Source organism: Erythrolamprus reginae, chromosome Z (assembly GCF_031021105.1).
Source record: "Erythrolamprus reginae isolate rEryReg1 chromosome Z, rEryReg1.hap1, whole genome shotgun sequence".
NCBI classification, from domain to species: Eukaryota; Metazoa; Chordata; class Lepidosauria; order Squamata; family Dipsadidae; genus Erythrolamprus; species Erythrolamprus reginae.
Genome location: NC_091963.1, coordinates 143,507,063 through 143,523,098, shown reverse-complemented (window position 1 = coordinate 143,523,098; position 16,036 = coordinate 143,507,063). Strand labels below are relative to the sequence as shown.

Here is a 16,036-nt window from a genome sequence, read left to right as displayed (position 1 = left end):
GTGCGCCACTGTTGTACATGCTTTTTCACTCTCTATGCATGCCATTCATTATCCACCTGTGGCCTTACTCCCAAGTCAACTCTTGTTCCCTAGCTGCTCCCTTTGTCTGCACATTACCATTCTGAGGTTTACCACTGTCTGCTATTTTGATGTGGGCTAATCAATAAACTGAACTAAACTGTCTGCTTCTCTTTGCTTTTCTTATCTCGTGCAAAAGGTTCAATGGCGCCCCCTACCGAAGCACCTGCCTGCTCCAACCAACCAGCAGTGCCCTGGTGAATTGTACTGAATGGGTAAGTGAGAGGCGGAATATGAAAGGGATGGTCTCAGCAGGTTTATTTTGGATCTGTCCCCAGCTTCGAAAGCTGCAGTTCTGACAAGCTGGCAGGTGTTGCCCTACCATCCACAAAGAGGAGTTGGTTCCCACTATGTTGGCCTTCTCAAATCCTCATGTGGTTCAAATTCTGTCATCTCTTAATCTGAATTCCCATCAATAGCAGTAGCACTTTGACTTATATACTGCTTCACAGTACTTTTACAGCCCTCTCTAGGCAGTTTACAGAGTCAGCACATTGCCCCCAATTTGGGTCCTTCTTTTACCCACCTCAGAAGGATGAGAGGCTGAGTCAACCTTGAGCCTGGTGAGATTTGAATTGCCAAATTGCAGGTAGACTGCAGAAGCAGCCTGCAGTACTGCACTCTACTTCGCCACCATGGCTCAGGTGTATATTTACTATGTCAATATTAAAGTGATAAGTGGATCGTTATTGACGGTTATGGTAACATGTGGCTCGTTTGGCTGGGACACCGGGGTGAAGGTTAGCAAGACCATGTTCAAGATCTGATGCTGTCGTGGGTCAGGGTTCAGCTCCCATTCTTTGCTCCAGCTCGTGCCGGGAACATGAAAAGAGCCCCAAATTTGGTGTCCCAGACAATGGTAATGTCCTAACTCATCCTTTCAATCGGAAGTACTCCAGTACTTCTGGCATGAGGGCAATGTGTCAAACAAGATTTGAGAAGAAGATTCTTTGACCATTGTAGTCTAGGACAAGGGTTTCCAAACTTGGCAATTTTAAGACTTTTGGACTTCAATCCCCAGAATTCGTCAGCCAACGATATTCTACTGGGAATTCTGGGAATTTAAGTCCACAAGTCTTAAAAGTTGCCAAGTTTGGAGACCCCCTGGTCTAGAGCAGGGGTATTAAACTGGATTTCTTCAGATCAGCATTGTTGTCCTCCGCAACTGGTTCTCCTCAGGGAGTGTGTGAGATGGGACGGATGCCTCCTGCAGCACCCTGCTGGCTAAAACAGGGTGCACACAGCCCCCCCTGCCCTGTTTTTGGGCTTATTGTGGCATCCTGCCAGCCAGAATGGGGCACGGGCAGCCTTTCCACGTTTTGTTTTTTGCCTCCGTGGCCTCTTGCAGCACTCTGCCAGCCAAAATATGGCTGTGTGGAGGTATTGCAGGGCCTCTGCACAGCCCGTTTTTACATGGCAGAGTGCTTCTGGAGGCAGGGATGGGACCACAGGCTTCAAGTTTGACACCCCTTATCTAGAGCATCACTCCCATGCTATCCAATGTCTCAAAGGTTTGAAAGGCCAATTGCCTCTCCCTTCCTCCCTATCTGCAGCCTCCATTTGTGGTAACGCTGGACGAGGTGGAGTTGATTCATTTTGAGCGTGTGCAGTTCCATCTGAAGAACTTCGACATGGTCATCGTTTACAAAGACTACAGCAAGAAGGTCACAATGATTAACGCCATTCCTGTGGCCTCACTCGATCCTATCAAAGAGTGGCTTAAGTGAGTATGTAACATAGGTGGCATATCCCTTGCATTGGTATAATTTCCCCTGACTGTTAATTGTTGAGCGGTTAAGAGACCTTAAGGTCCCTTCCATGCGGTTTATCATCTTCATGGCATCAATCCAGACTATCTGAGAAACCATCCCAGCCAATGAGAGTGACCCTCCCCATTTGTACTCCCCAAGTAGTAGGATTTGCACCCACCCTCCTCAAAGGCTGAAGGCCACAGTTGGACTGGGACCACCATGGGGGGTACACCACCCTGGAGGCGGCGATCAGATTAACAGAAGAAGCCCATGTTTGCCCATATACTTTATGTTCCCCTTCATCTTTCAGTTGTAAATGATCATTGTTTGTTTAACCTATTGAGCACCTTGCCACAGGGCAACTCTGGGTGGCGGGGGTGACATGCTCCCGGTTCGCTCGGGCTTGTCAGTTGTTGGAAAGCCAGTTGCAAAGGGAGCACAAGGCTCTGCCCACCTGCAACTCTACTTTCTGTTTTTTCTTAGAAGATGTTTGGCTTCTCATCCAAGAAGCTTCTTCACATCTGACCGGATGGTTGAGAACGGAAGGATTTATACTCCTTGCAGACAATTGGTCATTTGCATCCTTGTTAGAGAGTCATTTAGGCCACCTGGAGGCTTATATGTGTTCTCAGGCGCACCGGAGAGGTGCAAACGGTTGTGGAGCCTTTTTGGAACTGCTGAAAGGGTTCCTGTAACCTGCAGTTTTTCTGGAAATCCTTTCATAGAGCCGTACCATACATAGGTAAATGTTTATGAAGATTCCCAGTCATCCTGGTTACAGTTGTCCCCAAGGTGCTTTTTCAAGATTCAACTGGACTTCTTTGTTTTTCTTAGAAGACGTCCGGTTGCTGTGTCCTGGATGACTGAGGACCTCCATAGATATAAAATAAAATATCTCAAGGACATTTTAGATACTACCCCCAAAAATTGCATTGTTCTCAAAGGCAGTGTTTCTACTGAAGTGTCTATGTTATTGTTCTTCCACCGCCAATCAAAAATTCAAAAGAGTAGTTACACTCTTACTAGTTTGTGTTTAGCACAGCAGTGAAGCATGTTCACATCTGGTTTCGTGAACAGCGTTCTCTTTGAGAAGTGGGTGTGAGAAAGGCTTATACTCTCATCTCTTTCTTCCTTTTTCATCTGCAATCAGCTCTTGCGACATTAAATACACTGAAGGGGTTCAATCCCTCAACTGGACCAAAATCATGAAAACAATTGTGGATGATCCAGAAGGCTTTTTTGAGCAAGGTGGCTGGTCGTTCCTCGAGCCAGAGGGAGAGGTAGGCTGGGTGAACCAACCTGGGTAGCAAGGAGATGGACAACACAAACACACATACACACCTCCAAGCACACTCACTTTCTTTGAAAGGTAGAGTGGTGTCTGTGTCAGAGAATAAAAGAATGATTTGTGGATAAAGAAAATGTTGGGTTGGGTTGAATGAATTGGGTTGAGTGGTGTGAGTTGAGTTGAATGGGCTGGGTTGAATGGGTTGGGTTGGATTGAGTTGAGTTGGGTTGAATGGGTTGAGATGTAATGTGATGTGTATGGTGATGAATAGTGTAGTGCTATATAATGTAATATATGTTTATAGTCTATGGCAGCCCGCTGGCCACGCCCACACCCAGTTTAGTGAAAGGGAGAAAAGTTGCGGTACATCACTGACGACACCATGATGACTAAAGTTTGACACCCCCGGGTCTATGAAGATAGCATTCTAGAATTGTAGCATCCTTTCCTTGGCCTCAGATATACTTCTTTCATAAGGGTCCTTAATGTTTGTTTTAAAAAAAAACCCAAAAAAACCCCATACATTGTCTTCTATTAACAGATTCGAATTGTTCAACTTCTTGTAATGTTGTGTTGGTTTTTGAAGCCAGAGAGGGGGAGAAAAGCACTGTCTGGTACTAAACCATCAAACTAATAAAGGAGTTCAACCTGAAAGTCTGGACTTCATTAAGAGATGCCCTTCCTGTCCCCCCCCCCCTTTCCTTCCCAGGGAAGTGATGCTGAAGCTGGGGATTCTGAGTCCGAAATAGAGGACGAGACCTTCAACCCTTCCGAGGAAGAGTATGAAGAAGAGGAGGAGGACAGCGATGAAGACTACTCTTCAGAGGCAGAAGACACAGGTGAGGATAGAAGGAGGATCTTCTGGACTTCTCTGGAGGATTCCTTCCTTTGTTATACAAGCCCTAACTCTTGCTCTCTTCCCTCCCTCTCTTTCCCTTTCCATCTTCTTCCCGCCCCATCTCTCCTTCCCTGTTCCTTTCCCCTCTCTCCTTTCTCACAGTTCTTCTCTCTCTCTCCCTCTTCCCCTTTCTCTCTTCCTTTCCCCGTCTTCCTCCCTCTTCCTCATCTTTCTCTCTCCCTTTCCCCCCTATCGATCTCCCTCCCTCCCTCCCTCTTTTCAGCCCTCTCTCCCTTTCTCCTTTTCCTTCCCTCTCCCACTCTCCCCCTTTTCATTCTCTCTCTTTCCTCTCCCTCTCTCATTTTCCCTCTTTTTCCCTCCCCCTTTCTCTCATCCTCCCTCCCCATCTCTCCCTCTGTCCTTCCCCCCTCATTCCTCAGTTCTTTTCTCCCCCTTTCTCTCTTCCTTTCCTCTTGCTCTCCTCCCTCTTTCCACCCCTCTCCCTTTCTCCTTTTCCCTCTCCTTGTCTCCCTCTCTGTTCCTTCCTCCCTTCTCTTCCCCTCTTTCTTCCTCTCTCTCCTTCCCTTTCTCCCCTCTCTCCTCCCTCTCTCTTTCTACCCCCTTCTTTCCCCCCTTCCTCCCCCTCTCCTTCAAGCGGTATACTATGCTGAGTTTTGTCTTGTCTTTGACAGACTATTCTAAAGAATCCCTGGGCAGCGAGGAGGAGAGCGGGAAAGATTGGGACGAACTGGAAGAAGAAGCACGGAAAGGTAAGCATCCTTCCCTCTTCCCGTTCTCTGTTTGGAAACCTCTTGGGACAAACCTGGGCTTGTGAGGCTGCTTTGAGGGCCGATTTTTAGTTACTTTTTCATCCCTCCATTCATTCATTCAATTTATCTCGCCACTCAATTCAAACATTGACTCTGACTCTGTTATCTCGACACAGGGAAGGGAAAATTAAACTCGGGCATATGGCTTCAGCCAATCCAGAAATAATAGACAAATAGATCTGGGTGCACCTCAGGACGGCCCTCTTGACAGCGCAATTTTACAACTCATGGATTGCCTGTGGATTTCTGAATGGGATTCAGGGCCCAGGTCATCACCCTCCTGTCAAAAGGCCAAGTGCTTATAGGATCTCCTCTCCCCAAACCCCTCAGTCAATCCAATAAGATCTGAGAGTTGTTAGAATATATATTTTTAAAATAAAATAAAATATAAATCAAGCAAAAGGAGGAGTATGGCCAAAGATGAAGAAGTATAAGAGATTAGATTAGATTAGATTTATTGGATTTATATGCCGCCCCTCTCCGCAGACTCGGGGCGGCTCACAACAATAGTAAAAACAGTACATAGTGACAAAATCCAATGCCCACCAATCCAATTACAATTTTAAGTTAAGAGAATGTTTGGAAGGTTAGCGATTAATTTGGAAGAAAGTTGAAAATTAAAGGTGGTAAACTCAAGCAGCAAAAGTAGGAGAAATGAGGCAGCATTAGAATAATAGTAGCTATACCTAGAAAAATATATTTTTATAGATGTAGGAAGGTAGGTAGGTAGATAGATAGATAGATAGATTGATAGGTTGATAGAGTAAGTAGGTAGGTAGGTATGGATAAAGGGAAAGATAAAAGTTTTAGAATAGTTCCGATGTTGGAACTGCTTGTCTGCTGACCATAAAGTGGACTATAATTAGATGTACTCAGGAAAGGTTCAGAGGGAGAAGAGGAAGTAGATAGGAAGGAGAGAATGACAGGAGAGAAGTAGAAAAGAGGTAGGGGTGGAGAAAGAAGGCTGCTACGGTATCACCCGTAGCTCCATGGAGTTCTGACTTCTCCCTCTTCCTTCCCTGCAGCTGACCGAGAGAGCCGGTATGAGGAGGAGGAAGAGCGCACCCTGAGCCGCAAGCGGAAGGTTCCCTCCTCCCATAGCTCGGGACACCACCGCAGTTCCCACAATCGCAGCTCCCACAATCGCAGCTCCCACAGTCGCAGCCCTGGCCGAAGTTCCGCCCCGCCGAAGAAGAAGAGGAAGTAGATTGGGAGAATGACAAACCTTTCCTGTCAGTCAGATGGAGGAGGGAGGTTGGGGCAGGGGAATTTGAGGGCTACTGAGACCTCCCTCCCATCAGCCAGTCTGTAAGGTCCTACCAACAAACTATTTTGTCTCTCTCCCCACCCCACCCTCCAGTTTCCCCCCATCCACACTCCTTTGGCTCTCTTGTTTATTGGTTCTCTGGAGCGTATTTCAGGCTTACCCCCCCTACACACACACCCCAACTTATTTTCTGAACCATTCGCATGGACCAATCTGCTGCGAGAGAATTCCAAGCCGTGTTCATAATGGACAAAAAAAAAGTGCAAGGGAAGAGAATGGCACGGAGACAGTCTTGGGCAAGGCCTTAGGAAGGGTGGGTGGGGGATTGGCTTTACCATGCCTCTCTGCAGCTTCTACTACCCCTCCCTTTCCCGCTATCTTGCTTTGGGGGGTATATCCACCGAACCACCTTCTGCGTAGGGACTCTTCTCCATTTCTCTCCCCCCACCCCCAAGAAAAATGTGTCTGCATCCTTGGAAGACTTGCCAACTGGAGCTGGGTTGACTTTTTAAGTATTTTGAGCTCCCTTGGCATTTGGAATCGACCTGGAAAAGTGGCATTGCGTTGCGGCAACACGATATTCCCCCTTGGAACTGTGGTGGAAAAGAACACACAACCAAGCTTCCCTAAAGTCCGCACGCAAGCAAGACTGGGAGATTAGAACACAAACAAAATAAAGATCCCTGCTTCTTGGTATTTTTTTTTCTTTTGTTCCCCTTTTACGGGATCGACTCTCCCCCACCCCTTTTTTTCTAACTGTCAAGCTCCCTGTTTGTATTTATCTGTTTCCAGGGTCCCCGCATAGATATCCAGTGAATGAGCGTTGGAGGGGGGAGGGATTGCAGAGGGGACGGATTAAAGGCATTTCCTGGCCTAACCCTCCCTTGGGTGGGTCGGGATCCACCTGATCCAGACCATGAAGGGAGGGAGGGTTGGATGCATGGGGCTTTCTCAACTTTTTCTTTCATAGCTGTTAGCACTGTTGATATTTTCAACTTTGGAGATAATTGAACAATAAAGTTTTTTTTTTTTTAACAAACAAAAGATTTGGAAAGTTTATTTTTCTGGCTCATTCCCTGGCTCCGAAGAAAGCAGCAACCATCATTTATACAAACATGGAAGCCTGTTCATCCTTCTTCAGTTTCTCTGCCTTCGTCGCCCGGCCATTCGCCTGTCTGGTAGATGGCCTGCAGCGCAGCTGCCCCTTCGACGGAGACTTTCAGCTTCCCGATTTTGGTGGCGTGGTCTAAAGAACTCAAAACTAGGTGACAAGGAATGAAAAGTGCAGGATAGACTTGTTTACTGATCTGGCAATCATTCATGAACAGTAAAGAAGAAGAGAAAAACGACTTGAATATTTTTAAATTGAATATCTGATCCTCCAGATACTCCGTTTCTCTGAAAATAAGACCCAACTGGAAAATAAGCCCTAGCATGATTTTTCAGGATGCTGATAATATATGCCCTATACCAAAAATAATCCCCAGTTAAGATTGTCAGTCAGTTGGATGCGTTTAGCATTTATTTTCCCAAAAATAAGACCTAACTGGAAAAAAATAGGCCTAAAGACCCAGTCTTATTTTTAGGGAAACACGGATAGTAACTGGTACCAGCCTATTCCTGGCAGGAATTTATATACTGTTGGTCTTGGGTGGATAATTTCCATATTTTTCAGACTTTAACATGCTCCGGACTATAAGACACGCATTAGCTTTAGAGGAGAAAAAAGGGAAAAATCTGCCTCCCAGCATCCATCCAGTATTCATCTGGCTAGCATCCTAGCAGCAAACAGCCTGGTCAGCGTCAGTGTGCTATTGCACCCTCAGCATCTGAGTCATCAGGGCTCCACTCTGTTGAACCCACCACTGAGCTGAGCTGACGACAATGTGGCCCGTTTGCTGCTGTCCCTATTCACCGGCGAACAGGCACCAGCAGCACCAATAGGCAATGGCGATGCTCACCACCTAGAGCAGCTGATCAGCGTTGTACCAACCACCTTCCCACCGCAACATTCATTCTAAGACGAAACAACACTTTCACCAGGGGTCAAATGCTTCTGGTTCGCTCGTGCCTGTCGGTCGTCAGAGAACCGGTCGTGAAGGAAGCACAAGGCTCCACCTACCCACCCGGACACCGCCATTTGAGGGTTTTTACCCTCTGCGCATGCGCAAAGCATTCTGTGCATACACAGTAAAAGAACCCAAATGGTGGTATCTGGACGGGTGGATTTCCAATGAGTGATAGGCACGAGCAAATCGGGAGTCATTTTGCCCCTGACTTCTACCCACTGTTTGGAGAGGGGGGGAAGTGCGTCTTGTAGTCCGAGAAATACAGTAATTTTCCAAAACAAGAAACAGTTATGGCGGGCAAAACCAGCTGAGCTCCGAAGGTGTGTAGGCACGTGTGCATGTACATATGTAAATTTGGAGGGGTGGGGGAAAGGTATCTTCGCAATAAAAACCATACACTTACACAGGCAGTCCCCAACTTACAATCTTACAATAGAGCCCCAAAATTCAGTTGTTAATTGAGACACTTGTGAAGTGAGTTCAGACCATATTCCATCCTGGGAGATCTTGAGAGTGTGAAGCGTCCGTGGCAGTATCCATTGGCGGCCCAAGGTCCCTCTGCCATTGAGAGGAAGTTTAAGAGATCGAGACACTTGCAGATTCCACCTATTGACCAACCGTTCATGACTATTATAGCCAATGCCTTGGTTCCCTCTGAGACGGGTGACAGTCTCAAACCAGAGGACAGAAAGGCGGAGATGCTGCCGCGGCAGACGCATCAGATGTCCAGCTGGGATTTTCATGCAGCGGCTGCTGCATCCTTCTTCAATAGAGCATCAATAATGTGGTTGAAAGAAATGCAATCTAGACTTGGGCCTGATGAAGGTTGCCTGCGTCAGGATCTGAGTAAACTGATGGCCGCAGTGGAGTTCTATGCTGATGCCAATCTACACGCGGCAAAATTATCGGCAAGAGGTATGGCGACTACTCTTCCGTCGCACCATGTCCTGTGGCTGCGGAATTGGCAGGCAGACTCAAAATCTAAGTGGCGCTTGGCCTCATTGGTGTTCCAGGGCTCTAAACTTTTCAGGGAGGATCTAGAATCGGTCCTCATAGAGGACAAGGACAAAAGAAAGGTCTTTCCCAAGGCCTACAAACGACAGGATCGCCGGTCTACTCCCTTTGCCCGACGGCAGCCACTTCTTTGGGAGCTTTCCTCGGGTACTGGCCAGACTCAGAGGTTGTACTTGCAGGGCCAATATAGCCAGTCCTCATTCAGAAGTGACCGAGCACCATTCCAGGACAGATCAAGGAGTTACCAGCAGCCAAGACGCCCCTTCATATATGTTTATCCCAGGCATGTTTAAATTCAGTTACTGTGGATTTATCTACCACGTCTGCTGGACGTTTGTTCCAAGGATCTACTATTCTTTCAGTAAAATAATATTTTCTCATGTTGCTTTTGATCTTTCCCCCAACTAACTTAAGATTGGGTCCCCTTGTTCTTGTGTTCACTTTCCTATTAAAAACACTTCCCTCCTGGACCTTATTTAACCCTTTGACATATTTAAATGTTTCGATCATGTCCCCCCTTTTCCTTCTGTCCTCCAGACTATACAGATTGAGTTCATTAAGTCTTTCCTGATACGTTTTATGCTTAAGACCTTCTACCATTTTTGTAGCCCGTCTTTGGACCCGTTCAATTTTGTCAATATCTTTTTGTAGGTGAGGTCTCCAGAACTGAACACAGTATTCCAAATGTGGTCTCACCAGCGCTCTATATAGCGACATCATGCATGGCTCTTCATGGGCTCCATTTTCGGCTGTGATTGCCTCTTTTTGGACTCTGTTTTGGTTGGCAAAGGGCTACAGGAGGCCATTGCAGCCACCACCCCTCCCTAAGCTCCATTTTTGCTGGCAGAACCTCATGGGCCGGATCTTTGCTGCTTCTAGGGCAGCCCCATGGGCCAGATGTAAGGCTGAATCTGGCCCATGGGCCTTGAGTTTGATACTCCTACCTTAAATATTACCTTTGGTTGTGTGCATTAGATCAATTCCATTTTGGGAGGGAGGATGGACATCGCCTTACCTTGTAAGTCGCGCTCAAAGATGGTATTTCCGGTCAGAAGAATCTCTCGCAAGTCCACGCTGGAGAAACCCACGTCTTCACATTCTCCGCTGGTCCCCGGAAGCGGCTCACTCACCACTATAAACTGCAACCTGTGTCAAGGAGAAAACTTGATCTATCAACAGAGAAGAGCGATTGAGAAGAGCAACAAAGATTATTAGGAGACTGGAGGCTAAAACATGAAGAACAGTTGCGGGAACCGGGCATGGCTAGTTTGATGAAAAGAAGGACCAGGGGAGACATGATAGCAGTGTTCCAATATTTCAGGGGGCGCTACAAAGTGGAGGGAGTCAACCTATTCTCCAAAGTACCTGAGGGTCGAGCAAGAAGCAATAGGTGGAAACTAAACAAGGAGAGAAGCAACTTAGAAGTAAGGAAAAAAATTCCTAGCAGTTAGAACATTTAATCCATGGAACAGTTTGCCTAAAGATGTTGTGGCTGCTCCAATACTGGAAGTTTTAAAAAAGAGATTGGATAACCATTTGTCTGAAGTGGTGAAGGGTTTCCTGCCTAAGCAGGAGGTTGGACTAGAAGACCTCCAACATCCCTTCAACTCATTGTTAATGATGATGATGGTGATAAAAAGCAATAGGAAAAACTTAGCCAATATCATGATCTTAAAATTGAACTACGACGACTCCGACATAAACCAGTACAGGTGGTCCCGGTAGTAATTGGCACATTGGATGCTGTGCCAAAAGACCTCAGCCAGCATTTGAAAACAATAAACATTGACACCTGTCAGTTGCAACAGGCCACCGAACTTGGATCATTCAAAAATTCATCACACAGACGAAAGAGAAATATTATGTAAGATTTTAGACTGTGCTGAAATGAATAGGCTTACTTTAAAACTTAAAGAGGAGTGTGATTACTATAAGATTTGGGGAAAGTTTTATGAATGGTTGGAAATTCAAAATAACCGAGAAGTATTTTCTTTTACTTACTTTTGAAGAAATACATGATGATTTAATTTTAATTTATTAAAGACCCAGATGACGAAATAAGGACTGATGGCAGCATTGGATTAATGAAAGGATTAAATTAGAGATTGAGTTAAGATGTTAAGCTGTTTATGTTTTATTATAAATAGAAAAAGGGAATATAAGGTACTGGATTTTATAATATTGTTATTTGTAGATGAAATATATCTTATATGTGGTTAATTTTAATTAACTTAGCAAAGAAGAGGATTAAAAGTACATATTGAAAGTATTATTAGTGCTTTTTTCTCTCTCTGAATGTTTAACATCTCTAAGAAATATTATTAATTATTATTTTAAGCATTGATTCTGTGTTTTTTATTGCTCATGTTGCGGAGAGGGGCGGCATACAAATCTAATAAATTATTATTATTATTATTATTATTATTATTATTATTATTATTATTATTATTTATTGTATATTGAAACAAAAATAAAGAAAAATTTTATACCTGGGAAAAAAAATTCATCACACAGTCCTAGACGCCTGGGAAGTGTTCGATTTGTGATGTTGTGATACAAAATCCAGCATATCAATCTCGTTTGCTGTGTATTACTGATTTTTGATGATGATGATGATGATGATGATAATAATAACAACAACAACAACAATAATAATAATAATAATAATAATAATAATAATAATAATTTTTAAAAAATGAAGATCTGAAAATCGAACTGCAGCAACTCTGGCATAAGCTAGTGAAAGTGGTCGGACTGGTCATTGGCACGCTGGGCACAGTGCCAAAGGATCTCATCGGACATTTGAAAACTATCAGAATTGACAAAATCTCCACCTGTCAATTGCAAAAGGCCACTTTATTGGGGTCAGCACACATAATTTACTGCTACATCACGCAGTCCTAGGTGCTTGGGGAGCGCCCGACTGGTGATGAAATATGAAATCCAGCATTGTGATTTCATTTGCTGTGTTATATTGTTGAAATTATGATTATGATGATGAAGAAGATGATGATAACAACTTTTTAGGGAAAGAACAGCTCTGACACTCACTTGTTCCATTCAGGGTCCTCGGCCGCAAGCATGAAAAATAACATTTGCCTCTGAAAACTTCTGGGATCGGTGTCCAGTTTGATCACTGCAACAAAAGAATTCAGCAAGTATTTTATTCTGGTATGCATGGAGAGTCTCAAATTATCCAGGTCATGGTTGTCCCAAAGGTGCTTTTTCCAAAATGTAACTGGATTTTGTTGGATGTGTGTGGGATTTTTTTTCTCCCTTGATACCATTTCAGTTCCCTTCCTGGACAAGAAGCAAAACATTGTGCTTTTTCTTCCAAGAGGCAACTGGACTTTTGGGGTTTTCTTTGAAGAGGTTTCGCTTCACATCCAAGAAGCTTCCTCCGCTCAAGAAGAAGCTTTTTGGGTGAGAAGTGAAAAGACTTCAACAACAACAACAACAAAAGACTAGAAAGTCCAGCTGCCTCCTTTAAAAAGCACCTTTGGGATAACCATGACCTAGACCACTGTTTCCCAACCTTGGCAACTTGAAGATATTTGGACTTCAAGTACCAGAATTCCCCAGCCAGCTGGGGAATTCTGGGAGTTGAAGTCCAAATATCTTCAAGTTGCCAAGGTTGGGAAACACTGCTCCCCTTTTACGTCCTATGGGCAGGGATGGGCTACTCCCCGAATGTGGAGGAATGCAGTGGGGTAGCGAAAATGGAGCTCCACCCCAGAGCACCCAATTTGCACTGAAAGATGCTGAAAGAAAATGCAGGGCGTCCTGCATAAGCCACGTCCACAGTGTGGTAGTAAAAAAATTGGTAGCCCTTCACTGCCTATGGAAGGGGCTAATCCTCTGCATAATATTTACAATGTCCACCCACCTAAGCCAATACGGTCCTAACACCCGGAGAGTATTCAAGTTACAGAAATCTACTTTTCTCCTCTGTTTTCTTCCTTAGCAAATTAAAAACAAAACAGGGAACAGTGTATGTGAGCTTACCCTTGCTGAAGTGAAAATAGATTTCCTGGGTCCCCCTGGGTTTCCGCAAAGAGAAAGCGGTCTCCGTTTCCTGCAGAGGAACTCCAGGGAAGTGGAATTCAACATAGAGTTGCTGGATGGTCTCATCGGCCGCAGGCCAGCTTTCAGGTAAGAGGCTAAGGGAAATGATCTCCACTCGAATCCACTCTGAAGGTTCCTGAGGGTGGAAAAGATAGAAGAGAATGTTTGTAGCTCAGGATTGAACTGTGGGGTCCAACTTTGAGGCTGATGGTTTCCTTGACAAGAAAATGTTCTCCAGGTCTGTTATAATATTCATGAAACTGGTAGAGCCAATGGTAACAAAATTAGTCAATAAATAAACATAGCAGCTAAGTCAGTCTTTGGTCATTGGCCCAAAGTCACCCAGCTGGCTTTCATGCCTAAAGTGGGACCAGAACTCCCAGTCTGTTGGTCATTGGCTCAAAGACACCTAGCTGCCTTGCCTGGGGAGAGACTAGAACTCCCAGTCTGCTGGTCACTGGCCTATAGTCATACTGCCAGCTTTCATCCCTAAGTTGGGACCACAACTCCCAGTCTGCTGGTCATTGGCTCAAAGACACGTAGCTGTCTTTCGTGCCTGGGGAGAGACTAGAACTCCCAGTCTGCTGGTCACTGGCCTAAAGTCATCCTGCCAGCTTTCATCCCTAAGTTGGGACCATAACTCCCAGTCTGCTGGTCATTGGCTCAAAGACACCTAGCTGGCTTTCATGCCTAAGGAGGGATTAAAACACACAATCACCTAGGTTCTAGTCCAGTGCCTTAACCAGTAGACCAGGTATGTCAAACTCAAAGCCCGGAGGCTGGATCTGGTCTGCAGGGTGCTTAGATCTGGCCCGCGGGACCACCCTGGAAACAGTGAAGGACTGGCCAGTGGTTCCTCTGCCAGTGAAAATGGAGCTTGGGAGGGCCGCCACAGCGAAAAACATGGCTCACAAAGGCCATGGCCAGCCCTCCGGAGCTCCATTTTCACTGGCAAAAGGTTGCAGGAGGCTGTCGTACATGAAAATGGAGCTTGGAACCCCATTTTTGCTGACAGAGTGCTTGGGCCACCACAGGCACTCTGGGCATGAATGAGTGGCATTGTGCTGGTCATGCCCACCTGCCCCCCCCAAGGTCATAGAAACATAGAAGATTGACAGCAGAAAAAGACCTCATGGTCCAGCTAGTCTGCTCTTATACTATACTTATACCCTCTCTTGCTCTCTCGCTCTCTCTTTCTCCCTCTCTCTCTCCCTCTCTCCTTTCTATCTCGCTGTGTCTGTTGCTCTCTCTCTGTGAGAACGCCTGCTCCACCTCTCCTGCAGCCCCCTCGCTGACAGCTGGGACGAAAGCGCTCTCAGCTAAGGGACTGCGAGAGGGGTAGGGTGGGCATTCTCAAAGCGCTCAGAGTGGCGAGCGGCTGAATGAGGAGGACGAGAAGCCGTAGCCGCCAGCGCTGCTGCAGGAGGACCCGTGTCCCAAGAAAGCCAGTGAGAGGGGCGGATCAGGCGGGTGGGGGGGGTAGCGGCGAGGGGGCCGTAGGCACTAGGGGGGCGGGGGGCGGCCGACATTCAAAACAATCTTTGCCGGCCTCTTCACTTTCATCGCTCTCCGCCCCCAATTCAAGCCCGGCTCCTTGTGCGGCCTTGGAAAAGGGTGTGCGGGGGTAGTTTTTGGCTGTCCATAGCCAAAAATTGTGTTTTTACTTCTGCATCTCTACTTCGCAGAAATTCGACTTTCGGGGGCAGTCTGGGAACGCAACCCCCGCGAAAATCGAGGGATCACTGTACTACTCTTTCAGTAAAATAATCTCACACCTGATGCTGCCCTCAGTGAAATCGAGTTTGACCCCCTGCACTAGACCAAACCGGCTCTCTGTCTCCAATCACATTTTGACCCCGTGTGTAAACCATGTCTGTCTATCATATTTTGCAAGCAATCTGCATAAGAATATTTTTTCCTCCTGGAACAATGTGATAGCTACTCACCAGATCATGATACCCGTGTGTGGGTAACCCCACCACCACTTCGTCACTTTCTGTACTCTGAGCTTCACTCGTCTCTTGCTCCCCATCTGCAGGTAAGAAAGAAGAACCAAAATTGTAGCACCCATTAAACAAAGTGAAGAGGCTGCTTCAAGGACAAGCAGGAAAAAGGAGCATACACACAAACTAACTAAACTAGTTTATTGTCTGAAAAACTAGGTCCCTGTTCTTAGTTCCCTTAAATTCAACCACAACAACACAAGAGCACACAACAGATTTAAACTTAATATTAACCGCTCCAAACTTGACTGTAAAAAATATGACTTCAGTAACCGAGTTGTCGAAGCGTGGAACTCATTACCAGACTCAATAGTGTCATCCCCAAACCCCCAACAATTTACCCTTAGATTATCTATGGTTGACCTATCCAGATTCCTAAGAGGTCAGTAAGGGGCGAGTACAAGTGCACTAGAGTGTCTTCCATCCCCTGTCCTCTTGCTCTCCCCTATATCTCCTATACCTTTCTTCTATTCCTATATCTCTTCTTCTATTCTTTCATTGATATGTTTTATTCCTATATCTTCTTTTCTATTCTTTCTTAGATATATTTTACTATGAGTATCTCCTCTATAACCCTCATTATGTATTTTACTATGTGTATATAGATATATACCCACTAAAACCCTCATTGTGTATTGGACAAAATAAATAAATAAATAAATAAATAAATAAAATTGGCCTGTTGTAAGGTGAGATTCCAATCCCCAGTGTTGAAACAAGCCCACCATGTGTCATTCGTTTTCTTGTAGAGATCAAAAGATATTTTCTGGGCTATGGGTACGATACAGGAGTGGTATCCATTTACCTTCCCTACCAAGTTGCAAATGTGAGTG

General features: G+C 45.4%; 2 protein-coding genes across 4 annotated transcripts in view; one reads left to right on the top strand and one right to left on the bottom strand.

Moving 5' to 3' along the window:
• Positions 1–7,096, top strand: part of SUPT16H (SPT16 homolog, facilitates chromatin remodeling subunit) — a 37,376-nt gene extending 30,280 nt beyond the window's left edge. The window contains exons 21-26 of the mRNA XM_070729087.1: positions 218–293; positions 1,632–1,801; positions 2,980–3,109; positions 3,827–3,956; positions 4,648–4,725; positions 5,811–7,096. Coding sequence (XP_070585188.1) covers positions 218–293; positions 1,632–1,801; positions 2,980–3,109; positions 3,827–3,956; positions 4,648–4,725; positions 5,811–5,992 — 766 coding nt within the window. The 3' untranslated portion in view covers positions 5,993–7,096. The remainder of the gene's footprint in view (positions 1–217; positions 294–1,631; positions 1,802–2,979; positions 3,110–3,826; positions 3,957–4,647; positions 4,726–5,810) is intronic.
• Positions 7,097–7,123: 27 nt separating this feature from the next.
• RPGRIP1 (RPGR interacting protein 1) overlaps positions 7,124–16,036 on the bottom strand; it is a 63,146-nt gene continuing 54,233 nt past the window's right edge. For all 3 annotated transcript variants that reach the window (XM_070727614.1, XM_070727615.1, XM_070727616.1), the window contains 5 exons: positions 15,147–15,232; positions 13,141–13,336; positions 12,187–12,271; positions 10,151–10,281; positions 7,124–7,313 (listed from right to left, as the gene is read on the bottom strand). In XM_070727614.1, coding sequence (XP_070583715.1) covers positions 7,180–7,313; positions 10,151–10,281; positions 12,187–12,271; positions 13,141–13,336; positions 15,147–15,232 — 632 coding nt within the window. In that variant the 3' untranslated portion in view covers positions 7,124–7,179. The remainder of the gene's footprint in view (positions 7,314–10,150; positions 10,282–12,186; positions 12,272–13,140; positions 13,337–15,146; positions 15,233–16,036) is intronic.